This window comes from Acanthisitta chloris, unplaced genomic scaffold (genome assembly GCF_000695815.1).
Source record: "Acanthisitta chloris isolate BGI_N310 unplaced genomic scaffold, ASM69581v1 scaffold6361, whole genome shotgun sequence".
NCBI classification, from domain to species: Eukaryota; Metazoa; Chordata; class Aves; order Passeriformes; family Acanthisittidae; genus Acanthisitta; species Acanthisitta chloris.
The window spans coordinates 48817-66435 of NW_008655366.1; the positions used below are offsets into that span (position 1 = coordinate 48817).

The window sequence follows — 17619 nt, forward strand, 5'->3', positions numbered from 1 at the left end:
ACTTAAGGATTGAGTTTCATCCTTAACTGAATTTCCAGGCCTTTTATTTATTTATTTTTAATCAGTTCAGGCTGTTCTTTTTCCATTGTATTACAATGACAAATAAAAAGCAGCTTGAATAAGAACAAAAAGTATTACTTCTTAACTTTTCAATAATACATGAAATAAAATACAAATCAACTTCAAAGGCCAGTTAGCAAATATTTGATGAGTTTGAGATATTAAAAATCTATTTGAATAAGTCTAATGGCCAGCCCAGCTAAAAAGAAAACAAGACTGTTCAGAGCAAGCAGGAAATGAAGTCAACTAGAGTTGTAAAATAAATCTGGCTCAAAAATTAAGCAAATGTTAAAATAAAACCATGCCTGGTTACACTAATTACATAAAAAGGAGTTAAATTACTCATTTCCTAGCTCCTTCTGCCAAGAACATCATCTTCAAGGGAAATTAAATTTATTTTTTTCCTTTTTTTTTCGAAAGAGCAAAAATGTTTTGTGCAAAGATCCCACCCTCCCTCAACAAGGAAGTTACATTTAGTGCTGAATTCCAATGAACATTTCTTGACCCTACGTCAAACAAAACATCAAAAATAGGTAATCACCCTTATCTGTGTTGACATTTCTCACTATGTTAACCCAATACTCATTATTTTCTTAAAATTTACTGCAGGTCCTCTAAAGTAAAGTAGTACTTAAATCCTGAACGAAGTCTACATCTTATAGTTCAGGCTGTGTGTCAGATTCTCTGCTCTCCTACATTTGCTATCTAAAAAAATGCAATGCAACAGTAAATAATAGCTTGAAATTAATTGGTTATTGAAGGATTACCCCTCATACTTGGGGGGCACTAACAAACCACTCAGTCTGCACTACAGCCAGATGTGCCAACCTCTGCTCTGTACACATTTCAGGACTCCATCCCTAAGTCGTGCTGAGATGTTGCAATTGCAAATGATGTCAAAGGGCACTCTTTGGGGAATGGGCAAGGCCACAACAGGATGCCTTCTGTTGGAGCCAATTACTCTGATGTAACAAAATTAAGGTTAATCCAAGAAATTCTTTAGCTGACTCACTTTTCAAGCCAAAACTGATCTGCAAGCTTTTTTCACCCAGTGAGGATGAAATGTACAACCACTTTTTTCATTTTCCTAATCTAAGTTTATTTCTAACAGACAACAAGCATCCAGCAGTCAAATCATCAGATGATAAATCAAGACTATAGTACATCTATGTTGAACTAGAGAGGATCAAGGAACCTTTGTCCATTTTGGAGTCATTTTCCACTGTGACCTATTTTAATAAAACCTGAGTTGATAAAATACTTACCACAGCTTAGTTAAAAGAGAAACTGAGATTTTTATGTACGTTTTGGCACTATCTGCATTTGACTGTGGTCAGAAGGTTCCTCAAATCAAGAGTACAAGTTTGTCACTGCAGTTTCAGTCACTCACTCCACCCCACATCATCAAGACCAGGGAAACAAAAGTCTTCCTTTGTATGACTAAATCTCAGTCTATCCCAGAACATGGCAGAACTTTAACAGCATTCTTTAAATATTAAATCTCAGTCTGTACTAAGAAAAAATTCTGAAGCATTTATGCATCACTTCCTTCATTACTAAAAGTAACTGTGAACTTGTATAGAAACCTGAAGTTGGATATGCATTTGGAAAGTCTCCCCCTCCCCAAAGCCCCCAAACACACGCAGCTTATAGAAAGTAACCAGTTCTTTTTGATGTTTACTGCAGTGGTCCTGAAATTAATATAAATGGATGTGTCTCGTGCGAATGGGAGAGCCTGGAACTAATTCTCTTTTATAGAATACAAACCCTTCAGCAATTGGGGTACCTAATTATTTTGATGATAGGTGAAATTTTGCCTTGATCACACAGTACCCAGCTGCGAATCTGTTTTATAACAGAAAATTTCACAGCATGTAACTGGTCTTTAAAATTACGCTGTAAACATGCAAACACATGGCACCACTAAAACAAGCATGTTTTTAAAAGCTCTTTTTCCTTTAAGCATTTTTGAGAAGGGAGGAATGAAAAGGAAGAAAAAGGGAAGTGAGCAATGCTACAAATAGATTCGTTTACTGTATAATGCTTTTAGCATATTTCTGATCTATAAAAAGCTCGACTGCATTTTTTTTCAGAACAGTTCACATTTTTAAAGAAACTAGAAGAGATGGATTGAATTATTTCACTCTTCTTGGGGATTAATCTAAAAGTTGTTTCCTTTTCATTGTTACTTACACTACAGCTGTGCTCAAACTCCTTTTCATTTAGAAAAACAGTTGAAATTTTGAGCCTGCGCACACTATGGTTCCACATTCCAACAGCTTCCTCCCAGTCCTCTGCCAGCATCTGCTATTGAAGACTAGTTCCAATTTACAATAAACAGCTTTTCCAGACCAGAACACTTGAAATTCAGTCCTTCTTGACTGCTTTTCCCATTCAATCTCCCTATTCACCATTTCAAGGAGAAAACGGTTCTGCCAATTATTACACATCTGGAAAAAATGCATGTATAAGCTGAAACGCTCTCAGCAGAAAGTTTCAGCTTTCTGCATATGGTCACAGCAGGATTTTATGGGCCACTGACCAGGCCAAAGTCTAAGTTTTCCCATCTTTTTCCTCCCCCTCATTTCTGCCCACCCCCACTCCAACCTTCTAATTGGAAACCCATAGCAGGTGCAAGCTCTCTGCCATCTTTTCCTCCACAAGAATCTCAAGTGGTTTCTTCCTGATAAATATTAGTCTTACAGCCCAGTTTTAACTCACTAGGCTCTACAATAATTTAAATGCATCAGCTGTAATTGCTTTGCATAAACACCTTCATGTTTTAAAACATCATTACCATGGATGCTTGTCTGTTGGCTGTTACAAGGCTAGATGCTCCATAGGTTGAGTTCAGGCTTCCAATTGGCCCATTGTGGGATGGTCCCAATAAACTATGTATATCTCCATGGCCACCTGACAGGCTTGTTGAAGGCCCCACAGCATGATTTCGTAGAACATGAATGGCATCATCGAGTCTGTCCAGGCGATCCTCCATTCGAGACTGCTGTTGGGAGGCAAGAGGGACAGCAAGAGCCTTTACTAAGCACATCTGCAGGATCCTTACACTGCAACACATTCTACCTCGGAGATATTAAAGACAGAAGATGAAATATGGTATCAAAAGACTTATGAGAGCACCTACCAGCCACTACAAACAAACAGGAAAAAGAAAATATTATCTGGAGATTTTGCTCAAGATAGCACTCATTCCACAAACAAGCTTCAGTTTTAAAGCTGCCACCTAATGTAAGGTTAATGTTACTCAGCTGCTATTACATGGCATGAACAAGAAAAAGGAATTGCTACAAAGTAAGTTATCTAATGCAGGACAAGAAAGAATGACCATAAAATCAGCCTCACCACGTTGGAAACAATTAAGAGAGGCAGTGGCTTTTTGAGAACCTGTATTACAAAAAAAACTGGACAAAACTTAGAGTTATCATTTTCCAAAATCGATCTTCAAACAGATTAGATATTTCAGAAATAAAAGCAAGTTCTTTATGCTACTATGAAAAGACTTGTCTTAAAATTAATTTCCTTTATAAGGAAGGCCAAAAAAGCCCAAAGCAAAACCAATTCTGACATTGCAGCTCTCTAGAAACTGAAACAGCAGGATGTTGGAGTCAAAAGATGGGTCAGACACTACACTAATTTCAGTTTTTAATGGGGAATCCGAAGGAAGCGTTAATTGAAACACAAAAAGGCACCATCTAAAGTGAAATAGTACCTCACAGACATCCTTTAAGAAGGACATTGCATCTTGCAAATGCTCGTGAAGTTGCTGTTCAACTCGATTTTTCTGGCAAAGTCAAGACAGAACAGGAAGCAAAGCACAGGTTAAGATTAATTCAAAAAAGAGGTGAGGAAACAGCTGATGTGCATGTCAGCAATAAATTGTTAGTCAAGTTAATGCAACAGAGATCTGATTATATTAAGATAAGAAAAGGCTAATATTTAACATTGCAGTTATGTTAGGATTCTAAGATGTACATAACAATTATATTTAATTGCAAAAATATTGAAGAAAAGAAATCTGATTTAACTTATATTTTATTCTTGTTAGACAGGAAAAAAAAAAAAAAGGAAATTACATCTGTGGAAACTAGAAATTAACAAGTAATCAAAACCTTCCCTCAAATTTTCCCCCTTTCCTTCCCGATGCTGTACCAGAAACGTAAGGAAGAAGTCAGTAACTTAAATCCTCTGCTGAATGCTCCAAAGAAGATGATTTACAATGCTGTAGATTATTGCCTGTGTGTTTTTCTTTAGAATGTTTAATTAATAAACGAACATTCCCCAATATCAAATAATAACTCCAAATAAAATGTATTAATACTTTAATAAGAGTGCAATGAAAACAAGCCCAAGAGACTAGCATTTGAGGGAGAGAGGGGGAAGGACAAGTAAATGCAAAGGCATGAAGTCTTTATCTTTCTCCAGACTGAACTTTAGATAAGAATTAGCTATGGATTTGTGAAAAGGTACCAGAATCTCATAACAGTGCTTTAGCACCAGCTGTCCTCAGCACAGAAGCCTGATGCCCAAGGAACAGATGGTGAAAGACACACCCTGCACGTCTTATATTGTTCAACTGAACAGGCCATTTGTTAGCAAAGAATTCATTTGTAATGCTATCCTACTGTTTGCTTTAATGATATGCAGGATTTATACAAAACCAAGCCTTCAGCTCTTAAGTAAAAAGTACTATGTTGCTTTCAACAATTCTTACCAAGGAGTGTAGAGAGTTTTCATAGTTGGGAGATGAGGGGGCTTGTCCTCCACTCCTAGACCACTGACTGGCACCTGTCAAAATCGTCTGGGTTAGCTCACAGATTTATACAGCACAAGTGGGAAGCAGAGGCACAGTATTTCTCAACATAATTAAAACCAACATATTCTACATAAAGGTAAGTTAACATATGGGTCTACAAAGGAGGACAAATTCCTTCATTCTGCCTCAGCGAGGGATAATTTTCATATCCTGGCATCTGCAGGGTGAGACACATTGTTGATGACAAAGCAGAGACATCTTCAAAGGACTTCAACATTAAAAAGTGGACTGTGCACACACACACAGAGTGTCTGAAATGCCTGCCTTCTGCCTGGGCTGCCATAAAACCCTGCTGAATCCTGCAGATTCTGCTCAGTACGTGCAGGCATATAGTTCATAATGTCAAAATATACAAAATTATTGAAAGAAATCAGACGCTAAATTAAGCATAATTGCAAACCCATTTTTACGACAGCTCTACTGAACAACAAGACTTAAAACTGCATCTAAAAGCTTTCTTCATCTTGTCCAGTTCTACACTACACCATTTTAGATTATAATGCATTCCAAGTTTAGAAGAGTAAAAATATACCTGTTATTCCCATTTATTATTTCAGATATAGTTAAGGTAAATCAGCAGCTAAAGGATCACTGACTGTGCAACAAATCGACAATTAAATCCACATTACCTATACACTTAAAATTCAAATACATGTCCATTCTGATCTGACATAAATATAACTAATTACCATGTAAATTTTAAAAACAATTAGATATGAAACACAGTAACTAATAAAGCAGTACTTTTAACACAAAGCCTCAAGTAGTACAACATGCATTTTGCTCTCCAACTAATAATGCATCTTTTATAAAGATACTACGTGAAATTCTATGGCCATTAGAGACAGCTTCCTTTCAGCCATACAAATGTAATAATAAAGCAATTACATTAATAAATTATGGACATACAATCCAAAGCAGCTCATTAAAGGAAGAGCCTGTGGGCTTGTTCTTTCAATAACAGCCAGAGCTGTACGTCTGGAAAACTGGGAAAAGGTTTAATAACATTACAGTTCCTTTGTTCAGAGAGCTGCAAGTAGTTACCTTTTAAAGAAAGGGTTTTATTTAACAAAAAGAGTACAGCTTGAATAGCTATTAAAATACCTAAATATTTCCTTTCTAATTAAAAAACAATAATAAAAATCTCCTGTTTCATACAAGTCCAGGGCTGCCATAACTGTGCTGGAATTTTCTTTTAAAATACAAATAATTCAGTGAGTAAGTTTATAATTACCAATTTTCACTTCACACAGTTACTCTGGTTCTGGATCTGTCGTCTCCCTCCCCATTACTGTCATTCCCGAACTTGGGAATAATGCTTGAACTCCCACTTATTTTTGCAAAGCATTAGTGAAACCAATTCAGAGTATTTTGGCTCAGGGTAACATTCACATTTTTATCTGGTCAAAACTCCATTTTTAGAGACAAGACTGCAGTGAGGAGCACTCAGTGCTAACAGAACTGAGCGTGCCACTTCCTACAGTGCAGCATCCATGAGCACGAAGCAGAAAGGCAACCAGCGAAGGAAGCAAAGAGACAAAGACTCTGCATCCAGCCTGACGTGCTGGTGTGGAGTTTTTCAAATGGAAGAAGGTACTATTTCTGTAGTGTCAGCCCGGAACAGAACTCCGAGTGGGACATCTGACAAAGGAGACAAAAAGACCGGGGAGGAGGGAATCATCAGCTCCTCCTCCCAGCGCCCAGCCCCAGTGCAACCTGCAGGCTCAGTCCCACCTCCAGGCACGCGGCTCCCTTTCCAAGCCGTGGCTCTGCCGCCGTGTCTGCGCAGGTTGCCAGATGGCACTGATTTCCTGCTTGCCTCATTCCACTCCCCCTCCTAGAAGTTTGTGCATGAAATCCACCAATTATGTTAAAAAGCATCCTGGCACCACAAGCCCTGCAATTAACAACTGCAGCTTTTAGTGCAGCACCAACATAGCAGCATGAAAAAACAAATAAGCCAGGCAAGTGTTAGGATTTACAGGGGTCACCGACAGCAATCACTGCAGTATTGTTCTTACTGAGTCTCCCCAACACTAATCCTCTGGCTCCCCTTTCAAACACAGAGCTGGTTTGCATCCTCAGAACCCCCCGAACCCCTCTGAATACCTCAGATCCTGGGAGAAGGATTCTTCAAATACCAAGGCTCCCACCATTCAGATCCCTATATACACTTCACATACACAATCATTAAAACTATGCAAGAAGCTCAGCTCTGGGCGTGTTTCTGTAAAATTAGAAATCAAATACGGGCAGGGAAGACAAGACGCTCACTATTGTCTCATAATACTTCGGGGGTTTTCATCAAGTTGTTCTCCAAGCTTTTACTCAAATAAATTAAAAGGTCATTAATCCTCACTCAGCAGCCTAACAGCCAAACAGTCAGTCACAGCTTATGTACTCCAAAGTCTCTAAGTGAGGTTACTATCTCTCAATGCTTTACCTGGTAAATAGAGTACTCCTACTGTAATTCACAATTGCAGGATTGGCAAATGATGACTTAGCCAAGTCTGTAATACTAAGAATGCTAACTAAACAAATACCTAACTGCAAAAGAGAAAAAATCACAATGAAGGCTAAAATGCTCCGAAATATACTATTTTACTCTACATAAAACATTTGTTTTATCTGCAATAACTTTTTGGGTCAGGATGGCAAATGGCTACCAGGAGTATAAATAGCAATAAATGCAGTAGTAATTACTTCATATTGTGCTTCACTGTGTTCTTAGTGACTCATCTGGGAATAAAGATAAAAGTCCAGATTCATAAATGAAGGTAATTAACTACTGGAGCAATTTACCAAAGGCTTGATAAATTCTGTATCACTGAAATTAAAGGGGGTGGGAGGATATAAATGTAAAGCAGATGCTAAGTTTGAGCCTGAGAAGGATTTCAGCATTATTTGCTTATATCTACTACTGTCTTAGTCATCAGAATCCAGAATAAGGAACACAAATCAAAATGCAAATTTTGTAGAGTTTCACATTTGATACAGGTTCCAATAGGCAAAGGCAACAACAGCAAAGACAGAAGACAAATTTTAGGGGCCTCAAATTTGTATTCTAAAACCAGAAATTAGCTAGTGCTTTCATGCTTACAAGATGAGCTGTGGTATCTAATCAGGCAACTCATGGAAAAAAAAACTTTTTGGGATCTTTAAAATTTTAAATACTTTGAAATGTCAGAACTTCTTTCTTCCACCCATGAAATATTTTCAGTATTTGCTTTGATGTTAAAAAGAAAATAATAATAATTTTCTGGTCTGATCTGCCTTTTCAGTACAACAGAACACAGAAACGATTTTTTTGCCAACTGTAATCACTAAATCAAAAATCCCATTAATCCCATCATTACTCAATTCAACATGGATTATTCAGTTCTAGAAAAGAAATGCCCAAAGCAGCTGCTCAGGTAAGCCATGTCAGATCTTCATTAATCCATTATGTCCACAGAAAAGCAGAACAGTGTTCATTAAACAGAGTGAAGTAGGAATGATGAAAGCTTGGAGTGACATGGCATATACAGATATAGGCACATTCACATCCATATGACTGTGACTGCATTTTGCATGCAATACCTCTATTCATCTAGACTACAAAAGTGTTCAGCTAAGATCATTCTGTACACCTTTCAAGTCAATTTTATTGTTTTATAAAAAGCAAAATGCTTGCAAAAAAGTGACCAATGGCCAGAAATCTGCAGGGAGATCCTAAACAACAGAAAATGGGGAAACATTGCATAAACATTAAATAATTTAACAAATTGCACTATAGGAAAGAACAGGGTTAAAGTTACATCATCTTGCTTGTAATTCTAGTTCTTTGTTAAACAACAAATTTAAGTCAATGGAGCTTTCACAGTCCCCTCTATATGGAGAACAGCTGTTCAACTTTTACTAGACAGCTGAGGCCACAGTGTCTGTGAAAGCTGCACTACCCACTAATAGCTGTAGGCAGCTGCCCACAGTTCATCTCCACACTGGAATGCTGCTTCCCACATTCACACTACAAACACACAAAGCACAGGTGACAGAGGTGGCTGCAATACAGAGCATTTATTTTGAAAAATGCCAGAAATTCTTCTCCCATAGAATGAAAGCATTCATGAAAGATATGAATGAAAAGCTATCTTGTGTAAAAATTGGATACTCTCAGAGCCTACTATATTTTCATTAAAGGGAACACACATCTGCTGTGTTTGTCACTGAAAGCTGCCACAGTTTTAACATATAGCTTTAAAAAAAACCCCACATTCCAATTAAATCTGTACAGATATCTTTATAGCTGTGATAGTGTAAGGTCAGTCGATGCTTTCAAACATTATTTAAACAAGCTAATTTTCAAAGCCAGTTGCCAGGATTTAAGTGAATGTCTGTAACAAAATACTTAAGAATCTGGATTTATAAACCTAAGTTTAGTACAATGGAAAAATAAACAAAAAAAAACCCCACATTCCAATTAAATCTGTACAGATATCTTTATAGCTGTGATAGTGTAAGGTCAGTCGATGCTTTCAAACATTATTTAAACAAGCTAATTTTCAAAGCCAGTTGCCAGGATTTAAGTGAATGTCTGTAACAAAATACTTAAGAATCTGGATTTATAAACCTAAGTTTAGTACAATGGAAAAATAAACAAACAAGCAATTCCTGAATGTCTGTAACAAAATACTGAAGAATCTGGATTTATAAACCTAGGTTTAGTACAATGGAAAAATAAACAAAATATACAAGCAATTATGCAAGGAAGCTAGTGCTGATTTCTCTGTGATTCCAAATAAGATGTGTGCAAAACAATAAACAAGTTATTGACAAATGGCTAGTCTCTACCTGTGAGAGGTGACGGTGATCCAACTGGTGTTGATGGATTCGATGGAAAACTACTGCTGGTATGATCAGGAGAATAAATCTAACAACAGACAAAGAGATTGTATATCAATATATGTTGCGATACACAGAGAAAAAAAGGCTATTAGGATTCCTTTTCACAATTTAATTGTCACTCTTGATTCTGGATTGATAAAAAACCCAATTTGATCCTTCAATCACAGCTCTGCTTTATTACACTCAAGGCTCTAAAAATGTCCAGAGAACTTTCATTTTCAAGCAGCTGTCCAAATAAGCACAGCCTGTATTTGACAGCGACACAAGTATAACTGACCTTCCTTCTAATTTAGCAGCAGCAGAAATTACAGCCTTTCTGTCACTTAAGGGGAACAATATATGTAAGAGTTAACAGTACACAGATAATTATATCAAACAAAACTTCAGGAAAATGCCAATGAATAATGACTTCCCAAACTTTAGACAGAGAAAAGATTTTAGCAGTCAACACATGTTATCTTCTAAAAATTCATCCTTCACAAGAGAAAACACCAAGAAAGCATTCCAGATCTCATTAGTATTGGTACCTACCAAGAAAAAAAAAAAGAAACACCTGAAATTTTGTTCCTCTTGCAAGGTATTGCAGCACATAACACGTTTCTCTCTTATATCAACTGCCCCCCTTGAGATACTGAACTTCAACTTGCAACAATTCTTTCCTTGCTGTTAATACATTCAAAAGTACTGATAAAAACAGAAGACATAGTGCTTAAAGCTTTAATTAAAAATGAAACCCTCAAAACTCTGGGAAAATTCACTTTGTGAAGGGAATGGAATAGATTTAGAGCTGACTATGGACTTTAGAACATATTTTTATAGGTCACGGGTTCAAACCTGTTTTACTTGAGCAGAGACCAGGATTTGTTAGTCATCAGATGGCAGCGTGGTTGATGTCTCATCACACAGACAATATGACATTTCAGCATTTAGCTGATAATAAACTGGGACTTCATTAAGTTCCATGTTGTATTTTTTCAACAGACAAAACCAGGACCTGATAGACCACATGCTCCTTCCTGGTCTATCATACTATTTCATTACAAAAGACCATCAGCTCCCTAATGGAAATGCCTCCTCTTTTTAATACATGCTAGAAAGAAAATATATTTAGAAGAACAAACTACCTCAGATCACTGGAAGAAATTCACGCATTGTAAATCAGTATAAAAATAAATCTTGGGTGTCAGTATAAGAACTGTAAAGAGTTCCAGACAGATAAGAGACAGAAAATTAAAATAACGTCAAATAAAGGCCATGAAGTTTCCTTTGAAACTGCTCGTTTTCCACCCCTCTACCTGTCAATTTTATTTTGCTGGATTTTATGAGGGAAAAGCCCCAACTAGAACTCGAGGTCAGAATTCATTCTGCATGCAGTCCCTGGTCGCTGTGCTGTTAAATGACCAATGATGAACAACCCTGACACCTTCTGCCAGGCTTAAACGGTAACATGACTCATTTTACTGCAACAAATGAGACTCCTCCTCCTATCAGTCATGGTCCATTCCAATCAGCAGGGTGCCAATATGCCAGGGTCTAATGAAAAGGCTCTTAGACAAAAGCTGCACAATTGAGAGCCTGCAGAGCCAAACCTCGGAGCTGTTAGTCCAATTTTTTAAACACTACAGTGTACATTTCAGTTAGGCTTTGTTATGTTAATGTTATTGAGTCTAAAGCAACAAAGAAACTTAATTCATGAATTACTTTTAGAAGTCAACTTCCCTACATTTTCTTTTCTTTTGTGAAGGGACCAGTGGCTATTTAACTACCGAGACAGTACAAAGGCCTCTAGCCTAGTGCTGAGGTAGGAATCAAAACATAAGTTATCACAAAGAGGTCTGATATAATCAACAAAGTTAAACAGTCCTCCTGTTTGATCTCCTCTAAATTAAAGACCAAGTGTTTTGATTTGGCATTAGGCAATGAAATAAACCAGATGTTTCTCCTGCCATATAACCCTCCATGGGCACAATCTTAAAGGGTTATTGTTTGGCAAATGTTCAGGGAAACACATTAGAAATGGCACGAATACCCAGATTTTCTTTTCTTTCTATCTATACTAGTTCATTATCCAAACTAATGCATAATCCACAGGGCTTTGGGAACTTTGTGTAAATACTTTCATGTACAATTCTCTTTCTTGCCTACCCTGAGATTAAGACCACAATTATCCAGGCTTAAACCTAAAATAAAAGAACCTTTGCAAATGTATTATCTGGCCTTACATGTTTAATCACATACTATTCTGTATGGTCTTTAATACCTAAACTGAAGAACAAATGTCGTATCCTCTGATGTTTCGCACATGAAAGGTCTATTGTGAGATGTACATCAACAGAATTTTACAACTAGAAATTCCTCTCAACAGTTGCAGCAGCAGCATTTAAAATCCAAACAGAAAGGAATATAGCGTCGTCTCGAGGGGGAAAAAAACAAGGCAAGACAATTGCAGTATTTAAACAAAACTTTGTTCAAACAGAAAAATAGTCTTGATTTACTAGCCATCAAAATTCAAGTGTGCCAGCTTCACCTGCAGGAGAGACCACCTCCCTCCTCTGCACAGCCTGAGCTGTGCTCCTTGCTGAGGAAGCCAAGGAGTGTGCTGGGTGCGCGCGGTGCGGGGGAAGCAGATGGATGAGGCGAGGGATTTGAAGTGTGCAGACTATGGCATGCACTGATAGAGCAGATGGAATGCATCACCATCAGCTATGACAGAAATGATTTATGGAATGACCTGGCTGCTCCTGCCAAGCAACAACACGGGATGACAGAAACAAGTTTCTATGACAACCAGAGCCCACCCACCAGTTAGATTAAACATTTCTGCCCTGACTTCCACTCGCAATATATTTAGTTTTTCCTCAAAACATCAGCCTGGCTTTCTCAGCTAGTGACTTGGACAAAAATACCTGAAAGGACGAAAAAATCATTTAGAAAAGGAGAGCAGTGGAAAATGTCACCAAGTCCTGCAGGTCTAACTGGCCTGTGTGTCAGGCTCCCAGTGAAATTTTGGTCCAACAGCAGACGCCCCGATACATCTGCAGAGCAAGAACAGCCTGGAGTACGTAAGCACTGCTATTACTAGGAGGCAAAATGATCCCTGCTCTTTTCTGACAGGTCTCAAACAGACAAAGAGAGAGTGTTAACTGCCCTCTGGACTCCCGAATTGTTATCTACTTGCTGAATCCCCAAAAGCAACAGGGATGTTTTTCTCCTCAAAGCTGGTAGGTCAGAGTTCTCCTCCCCAATATGGACACTACAGACATTATCAGATCTGCTAATCTTTTAACATATGACCCTCTGAGGGATGGGAGGGTAACAGGATCTGCATGGATATGCACATTTGCATTCACTGGTGTGAGATGAGGGATGCAGAACCCAACATGGGAATGGTCGTTCGGGGCTGCAAAGGAGTTAATTTCTATCCTTTGTATCAGATTTCTCTCTCTGTTTCCTCCATGCAACAAATACAAAGTGCTTCCCCAGCCACCATTCCTAACTCTGAAATTTTGGCTACAGTGTATCAATTATTCTTTGATAAAAAGTACATCTGATTGTATTAATAAAAAATTAATTGCAGTAGGTATGCATATGCAAAGACTGAAGTAGATTGAAGAGTCTGGCTGTGTTTGACATTATCTACGCTATTCCACAAAGAGTTAAGAGTTTAAATTTATGCATATACAACATTTTAAAGGCTGTTCCATAAATTACTGCTACACAACACAGCATTCAAACCCTCTCAGTTTTATAAGGCCACTGAGTAAACATTTTAAACCTTAAGGCAGGATCTGTTCTAAGAGTAATGTTAAAAATATTTGACTTTAACTGGAACACTAGAGAAAAAAAACAAAAATCAAACCATTAACTTTTTATGATTATCTTTCACTTTGTCTAACCAGCTTTTTAAACTGTATCTGCCCTAAATTTTTTAATCACCTGAAGAGAAAGGAAGTCAGAATGAGTCTTCTACAAATAAAAGCATTTTTCACTTGCTTTTTAAGACATTTTTCCTAGTGTATGAAATTGTATCATAGAACATCGTTATAACTTCATACATGAAAACTCCTGATTTGATATTATAAATGAATGACACATAAATAATGGATGCAGTGATCAAAATATGTGTTTCAGATCTGAATATTCTATCTGCTACTTACAGATGCCAATGCCTTTCCAAGTGCATCACCTGTCTGTGAGCTTCCAGCACCATTTCCTCTGTTTCCTGTAATGTGGAAAGCAAACCCAACACTTATTTTTAAAGCTGAAATGTTATTTACTTTTATTATTTTATTCATCACATAGAGTTGAGCAACCACTTTTTAAATGGATTTTCCGAGGAAGTCAGTGTCAACAGAATCAGTTCTCATTATACTCAAAAATTTAATTAAAACAATTAGATTTACATTTACATGCTCTCCTCTGTAAAGTCAACCACAGTATCACCACGATAACTTAAGGACCAACAAGTGAAGCAGTTAGAAAGACAAATTATTTTCCAGGATCACGGTCTAATTTTAATGTAATGTGAAAAGAAAAATCAAAATCAGAAAATTATATTATTGCAGCTTATTTCTAAACTGTTATCACTGAAGTGCTGCATGTTTAATTAATTCTTAAAGTCAAATTCACAGAGTAGTTCCTTGTGTGTCTCCTTGCTCCCCCTGCTCTAATTCCCTGGGTTGTACTCTCATCTTTATTTTAAAAAATCCCTGAAAGGCTCTTATCCACCAAGCTTTCTGTCACCCCTGCTCTTAGTTGCATGTCAGCAGCTTTGCGTGCCCTTTTGCTCCACACACCATTAAGCCAAGAGGAAGTCTGAAGCCCTGCCAACTGGAAACACAGAGAGGAACTGAATCCTCCAAATATCTGCCTTACTCTACAAGACAAACCCTTTAAAAAGTGAATCTTCTTTCTCCAGTTATCAACTTCTAATGCCAAAAAAAATTGCATTTAACGTGAGCGTAAGACATTGACATCAGAAAACCAAATGTTTCTAAAGTTTGTGGCAAACTTGAATTTTCCAGCCTGAATTTCCCACGCAGATTTATTAACTGGGTTGGTTTAAAGATCTTACTGTAAAACATGTTCCCGAATCAAAGCCAACCCAGTCACCCTAACTAAATTCCACCGACTTGAAATGAAGCTAAGTGCAAATCACTTTGAACTGACAAGAGGCATCCACAAGCATTTCATTTCTACAGCTGCATCTTAAGATGTTCAAATACGTGCAAGGACCAGATGATCATCCTGTATTTCATGCCTCCTAGGTGAGCATGGGAGAGACTAAACCAGCCACCACACTGGCTACTCAGTAATCTCTGAATCAGTTAAGAGAGGAATTTACGATGTACTTTATCAAGCTCCCCGAAGAATGAGTCTTCCTGCCTCTCTGTGGCACAGGGCTTGGGTGACACAGCAGCTCTGAAAACTGCACCACCAAAACTACCTCTATAGGCATGGACATAAACCAAACTGCAGAAGGATAACTGCTGTAAGTTAGATGGATGCAATCCCTGAGCAGAGGTTTGCCTGGCAAAACAAATAAACCAGTAAGTCTCAAGCTGACCACGAAACAATTTGCTCATCTCAGCCACACTGAGGACAGAAATATCGCAGCGGTGCATTCGCCCTGATTTACAAGCTTGCCATGCCATAAATTAAATCTTGCTAATTTTGTGCGTCATGCAGGCCTAAATTGCATTTTCCTGTAAAATTAAAGAAACAAAAAAAAAAAAAATAAAATAAAATGGCAGGAAGAACTTTTTACCCAGAATGTTATCTGATCCATTGACAGGTGGAGTGTGTGAGGCAGCTACATAAGGTGAACTGCTGGTACTGCCACGATGGAAGCTGGACATTGGAGGAAGACTGGCATTTATATCTGTAGGTGAGACTGAATGTGGGGGATAGCTCTGCAGAGAAGAGAAACAGGCACGAGATATTAAGTAGCCCTTAAATAAATGTTGATATTTTTAAGATACCAAATATACAACACCCAGCTCTTTATTAAAGAAGAAAGAGACTCATCCATCCTCTGAACAGACCCCTACACAGCCACGGATTTTTATTTATACAACAGACGTAACTAAAAGGACATAAATCTCATACACGAAGTTTGTGATTTCTACCAACTGGGTTTTTAACTGACACGCGTGAGCGGCAAACGAGAAGTTAATTCTAGTAAATGAGATCTCCATATAGCAGGATAAACACATCAATCTGTGCCGTGTGTCTTACCAAACGGTCGTGTGTGTGCAGGCTGCCGTAACTGCCGGACTGGGACATGTGGGAAGAGGAGCCTCCCAGCATCCCTCCATAGCCAGGCTGGCTCATGCCATTGGATGAACTCCAGAGGTCAGAAGAATTGTGGGTCCCATCTTTTAATTATTTTGGGGTTTTTTTAACAAAAAAAGAAAACAAGAAAAATACACTGAATGAAGAGTACTGTTGTCTCCTTTCCTTTACAACGTTATTTTAAACAAATACAGGATTCAGCTACTGAGACTAACATCAGCAGGGAAATTGTGACCAGTTTATACTGCATCTTCTATTTTCATGCCACCACACTGTTGCTATATTTATTAAAAAACAAAAAAAACAAACACGAAAAAACAACAGGGGCTTTATAGCTGAAATATAATCCAACCACAGCTGAGAAAATACCAAGCACTTCTGCTAATTACACAGACCTTCAGTAAGGCCAGATTTAAATCAAGAGGGTTGATAAAAATTCCAGACTGAAAGAAATAATAAAAAAGGAGGTGGGGGGGAAGAAGTTTGGCTAAGCAGAGCTCATCATAAACATACACTGCAAAACATCTATTAACCTAAAATAAGCAATTTATACCCTAAAATACCATAAAAATATAAAACCATTTCATACTAGCAGATTTAAGTAATTGAAATGCCTACATTACATAAGCCTTAGCCTGTGTGTCAATGCAGTTTTCTTTCTGTGGCACAAACTGAAGTGCTTTGTAAATTCCTGTACTGAGAGACTAAGCTTTCAATATGCTCCAAAACCTCCTCAGACTGCAGCACGAGCTAACTGTATGACGTGAGGCTGAGGAAATGGATTCTGTTCTTGTTTTGTTCAATGCAGCCCCCTTTTCTTTGGCATGCAGGACATACAGGCATTTGAGAACTTGAGACTGTTAGCTGATATTGTACAGTCAAATTCCAGAACAGTCAAGAAGCCCCCACCTCATTTTTCTCTATCACTCCAGTGTGCTGCTCTGAAGCCCCTACAAATCAAAGGATGAGGATTCTGTCCATCTGGCCTGGTGTATAATCCCTTTAAATTTCAGTCACCAGTTCATGTCATGAGAAAAACTTTACATCGACAGACAGCTCCCTTCATCTAACTCTTTTAGAAGTATATAAAACTTAATCATAGGCTCTAGCACAATATGCTCCCTTTACACTTCTTCATTCCCTCAGCAGAACAGTGTCTGACTGCAGATTTCTGCCGAGAGGACAAGTGATATCTACCCATATATTTACAGACATTTTACCCACCTTGCATAAAGAAAGTGCTAGCAAACATACTGCTTGGTGGCTTAGGAGATGGGTAACTTGGAGATTCTCTGTTGAAATCATCAGAACTCGGGGATGGTGCATACACCTAAATATTGGAGAGCAATAAAAGCAGGTTAGTAATAACTGGGTGTTGTGCATTAAAAAAACCCACAACAGCACACAGACACAGATAGAAAGCACAAATAAAAAAAGAACAGTGTAGAAAGCCGCAGCATTTGTTGCCCTTGTTTTATTTGCTTTTTAGCAAGTTGCCACAGTACAGAGGAACTACAGTAGAATGATCCTAACAACACACTTTCTGGTGT

General features: G+C 37.9%; 1 protein-coding gene across 2 annotated transcripts in view; it reads right to left on the reverse strand.

Moving 5' to 3' along the window:
* Positions 1–17394, reverse strand: part of TCF12 (transcription factor 12) — a 30696-nt gene extending 13302 nt beyond the window's left edge. For both annotated transcript variants that reach the window (XM_009083864.1, XM_009083865.1), the window contains exons 1-8: positions 17294–17394; positions 16013–16152; positions 15543–15687; positions 13933–13997; positions 9722–9800; positions 4790–4863; positions 3788–3859; positions 2858–3064 (exon numbers count right to left, since the gene is read on the reverse strand). In XM_009083864.1, coding sequence (XP_009082112.1) covers positions 2858–3064; positions 3788–3859; positions 4790–4863; positions 9722–9800; positions 13933–13997; positions 15543–15687; positions 16013–16152; positions 17294–17321 — 810 coding nt within the window. In that variant the 5' untranslated portion in view covers positions 17322–17394. The remainder of the gene's footprint in view (positions 1–2857; positions 3065–3787; positions 3860–4789; positions 4864–9721; positions 9801–13932; positions 13998–15542; positions 15688–16012; positions 16153–17293) is intronic.
* Positions 17395–17619: the final 225 nt, after the last annotated feature.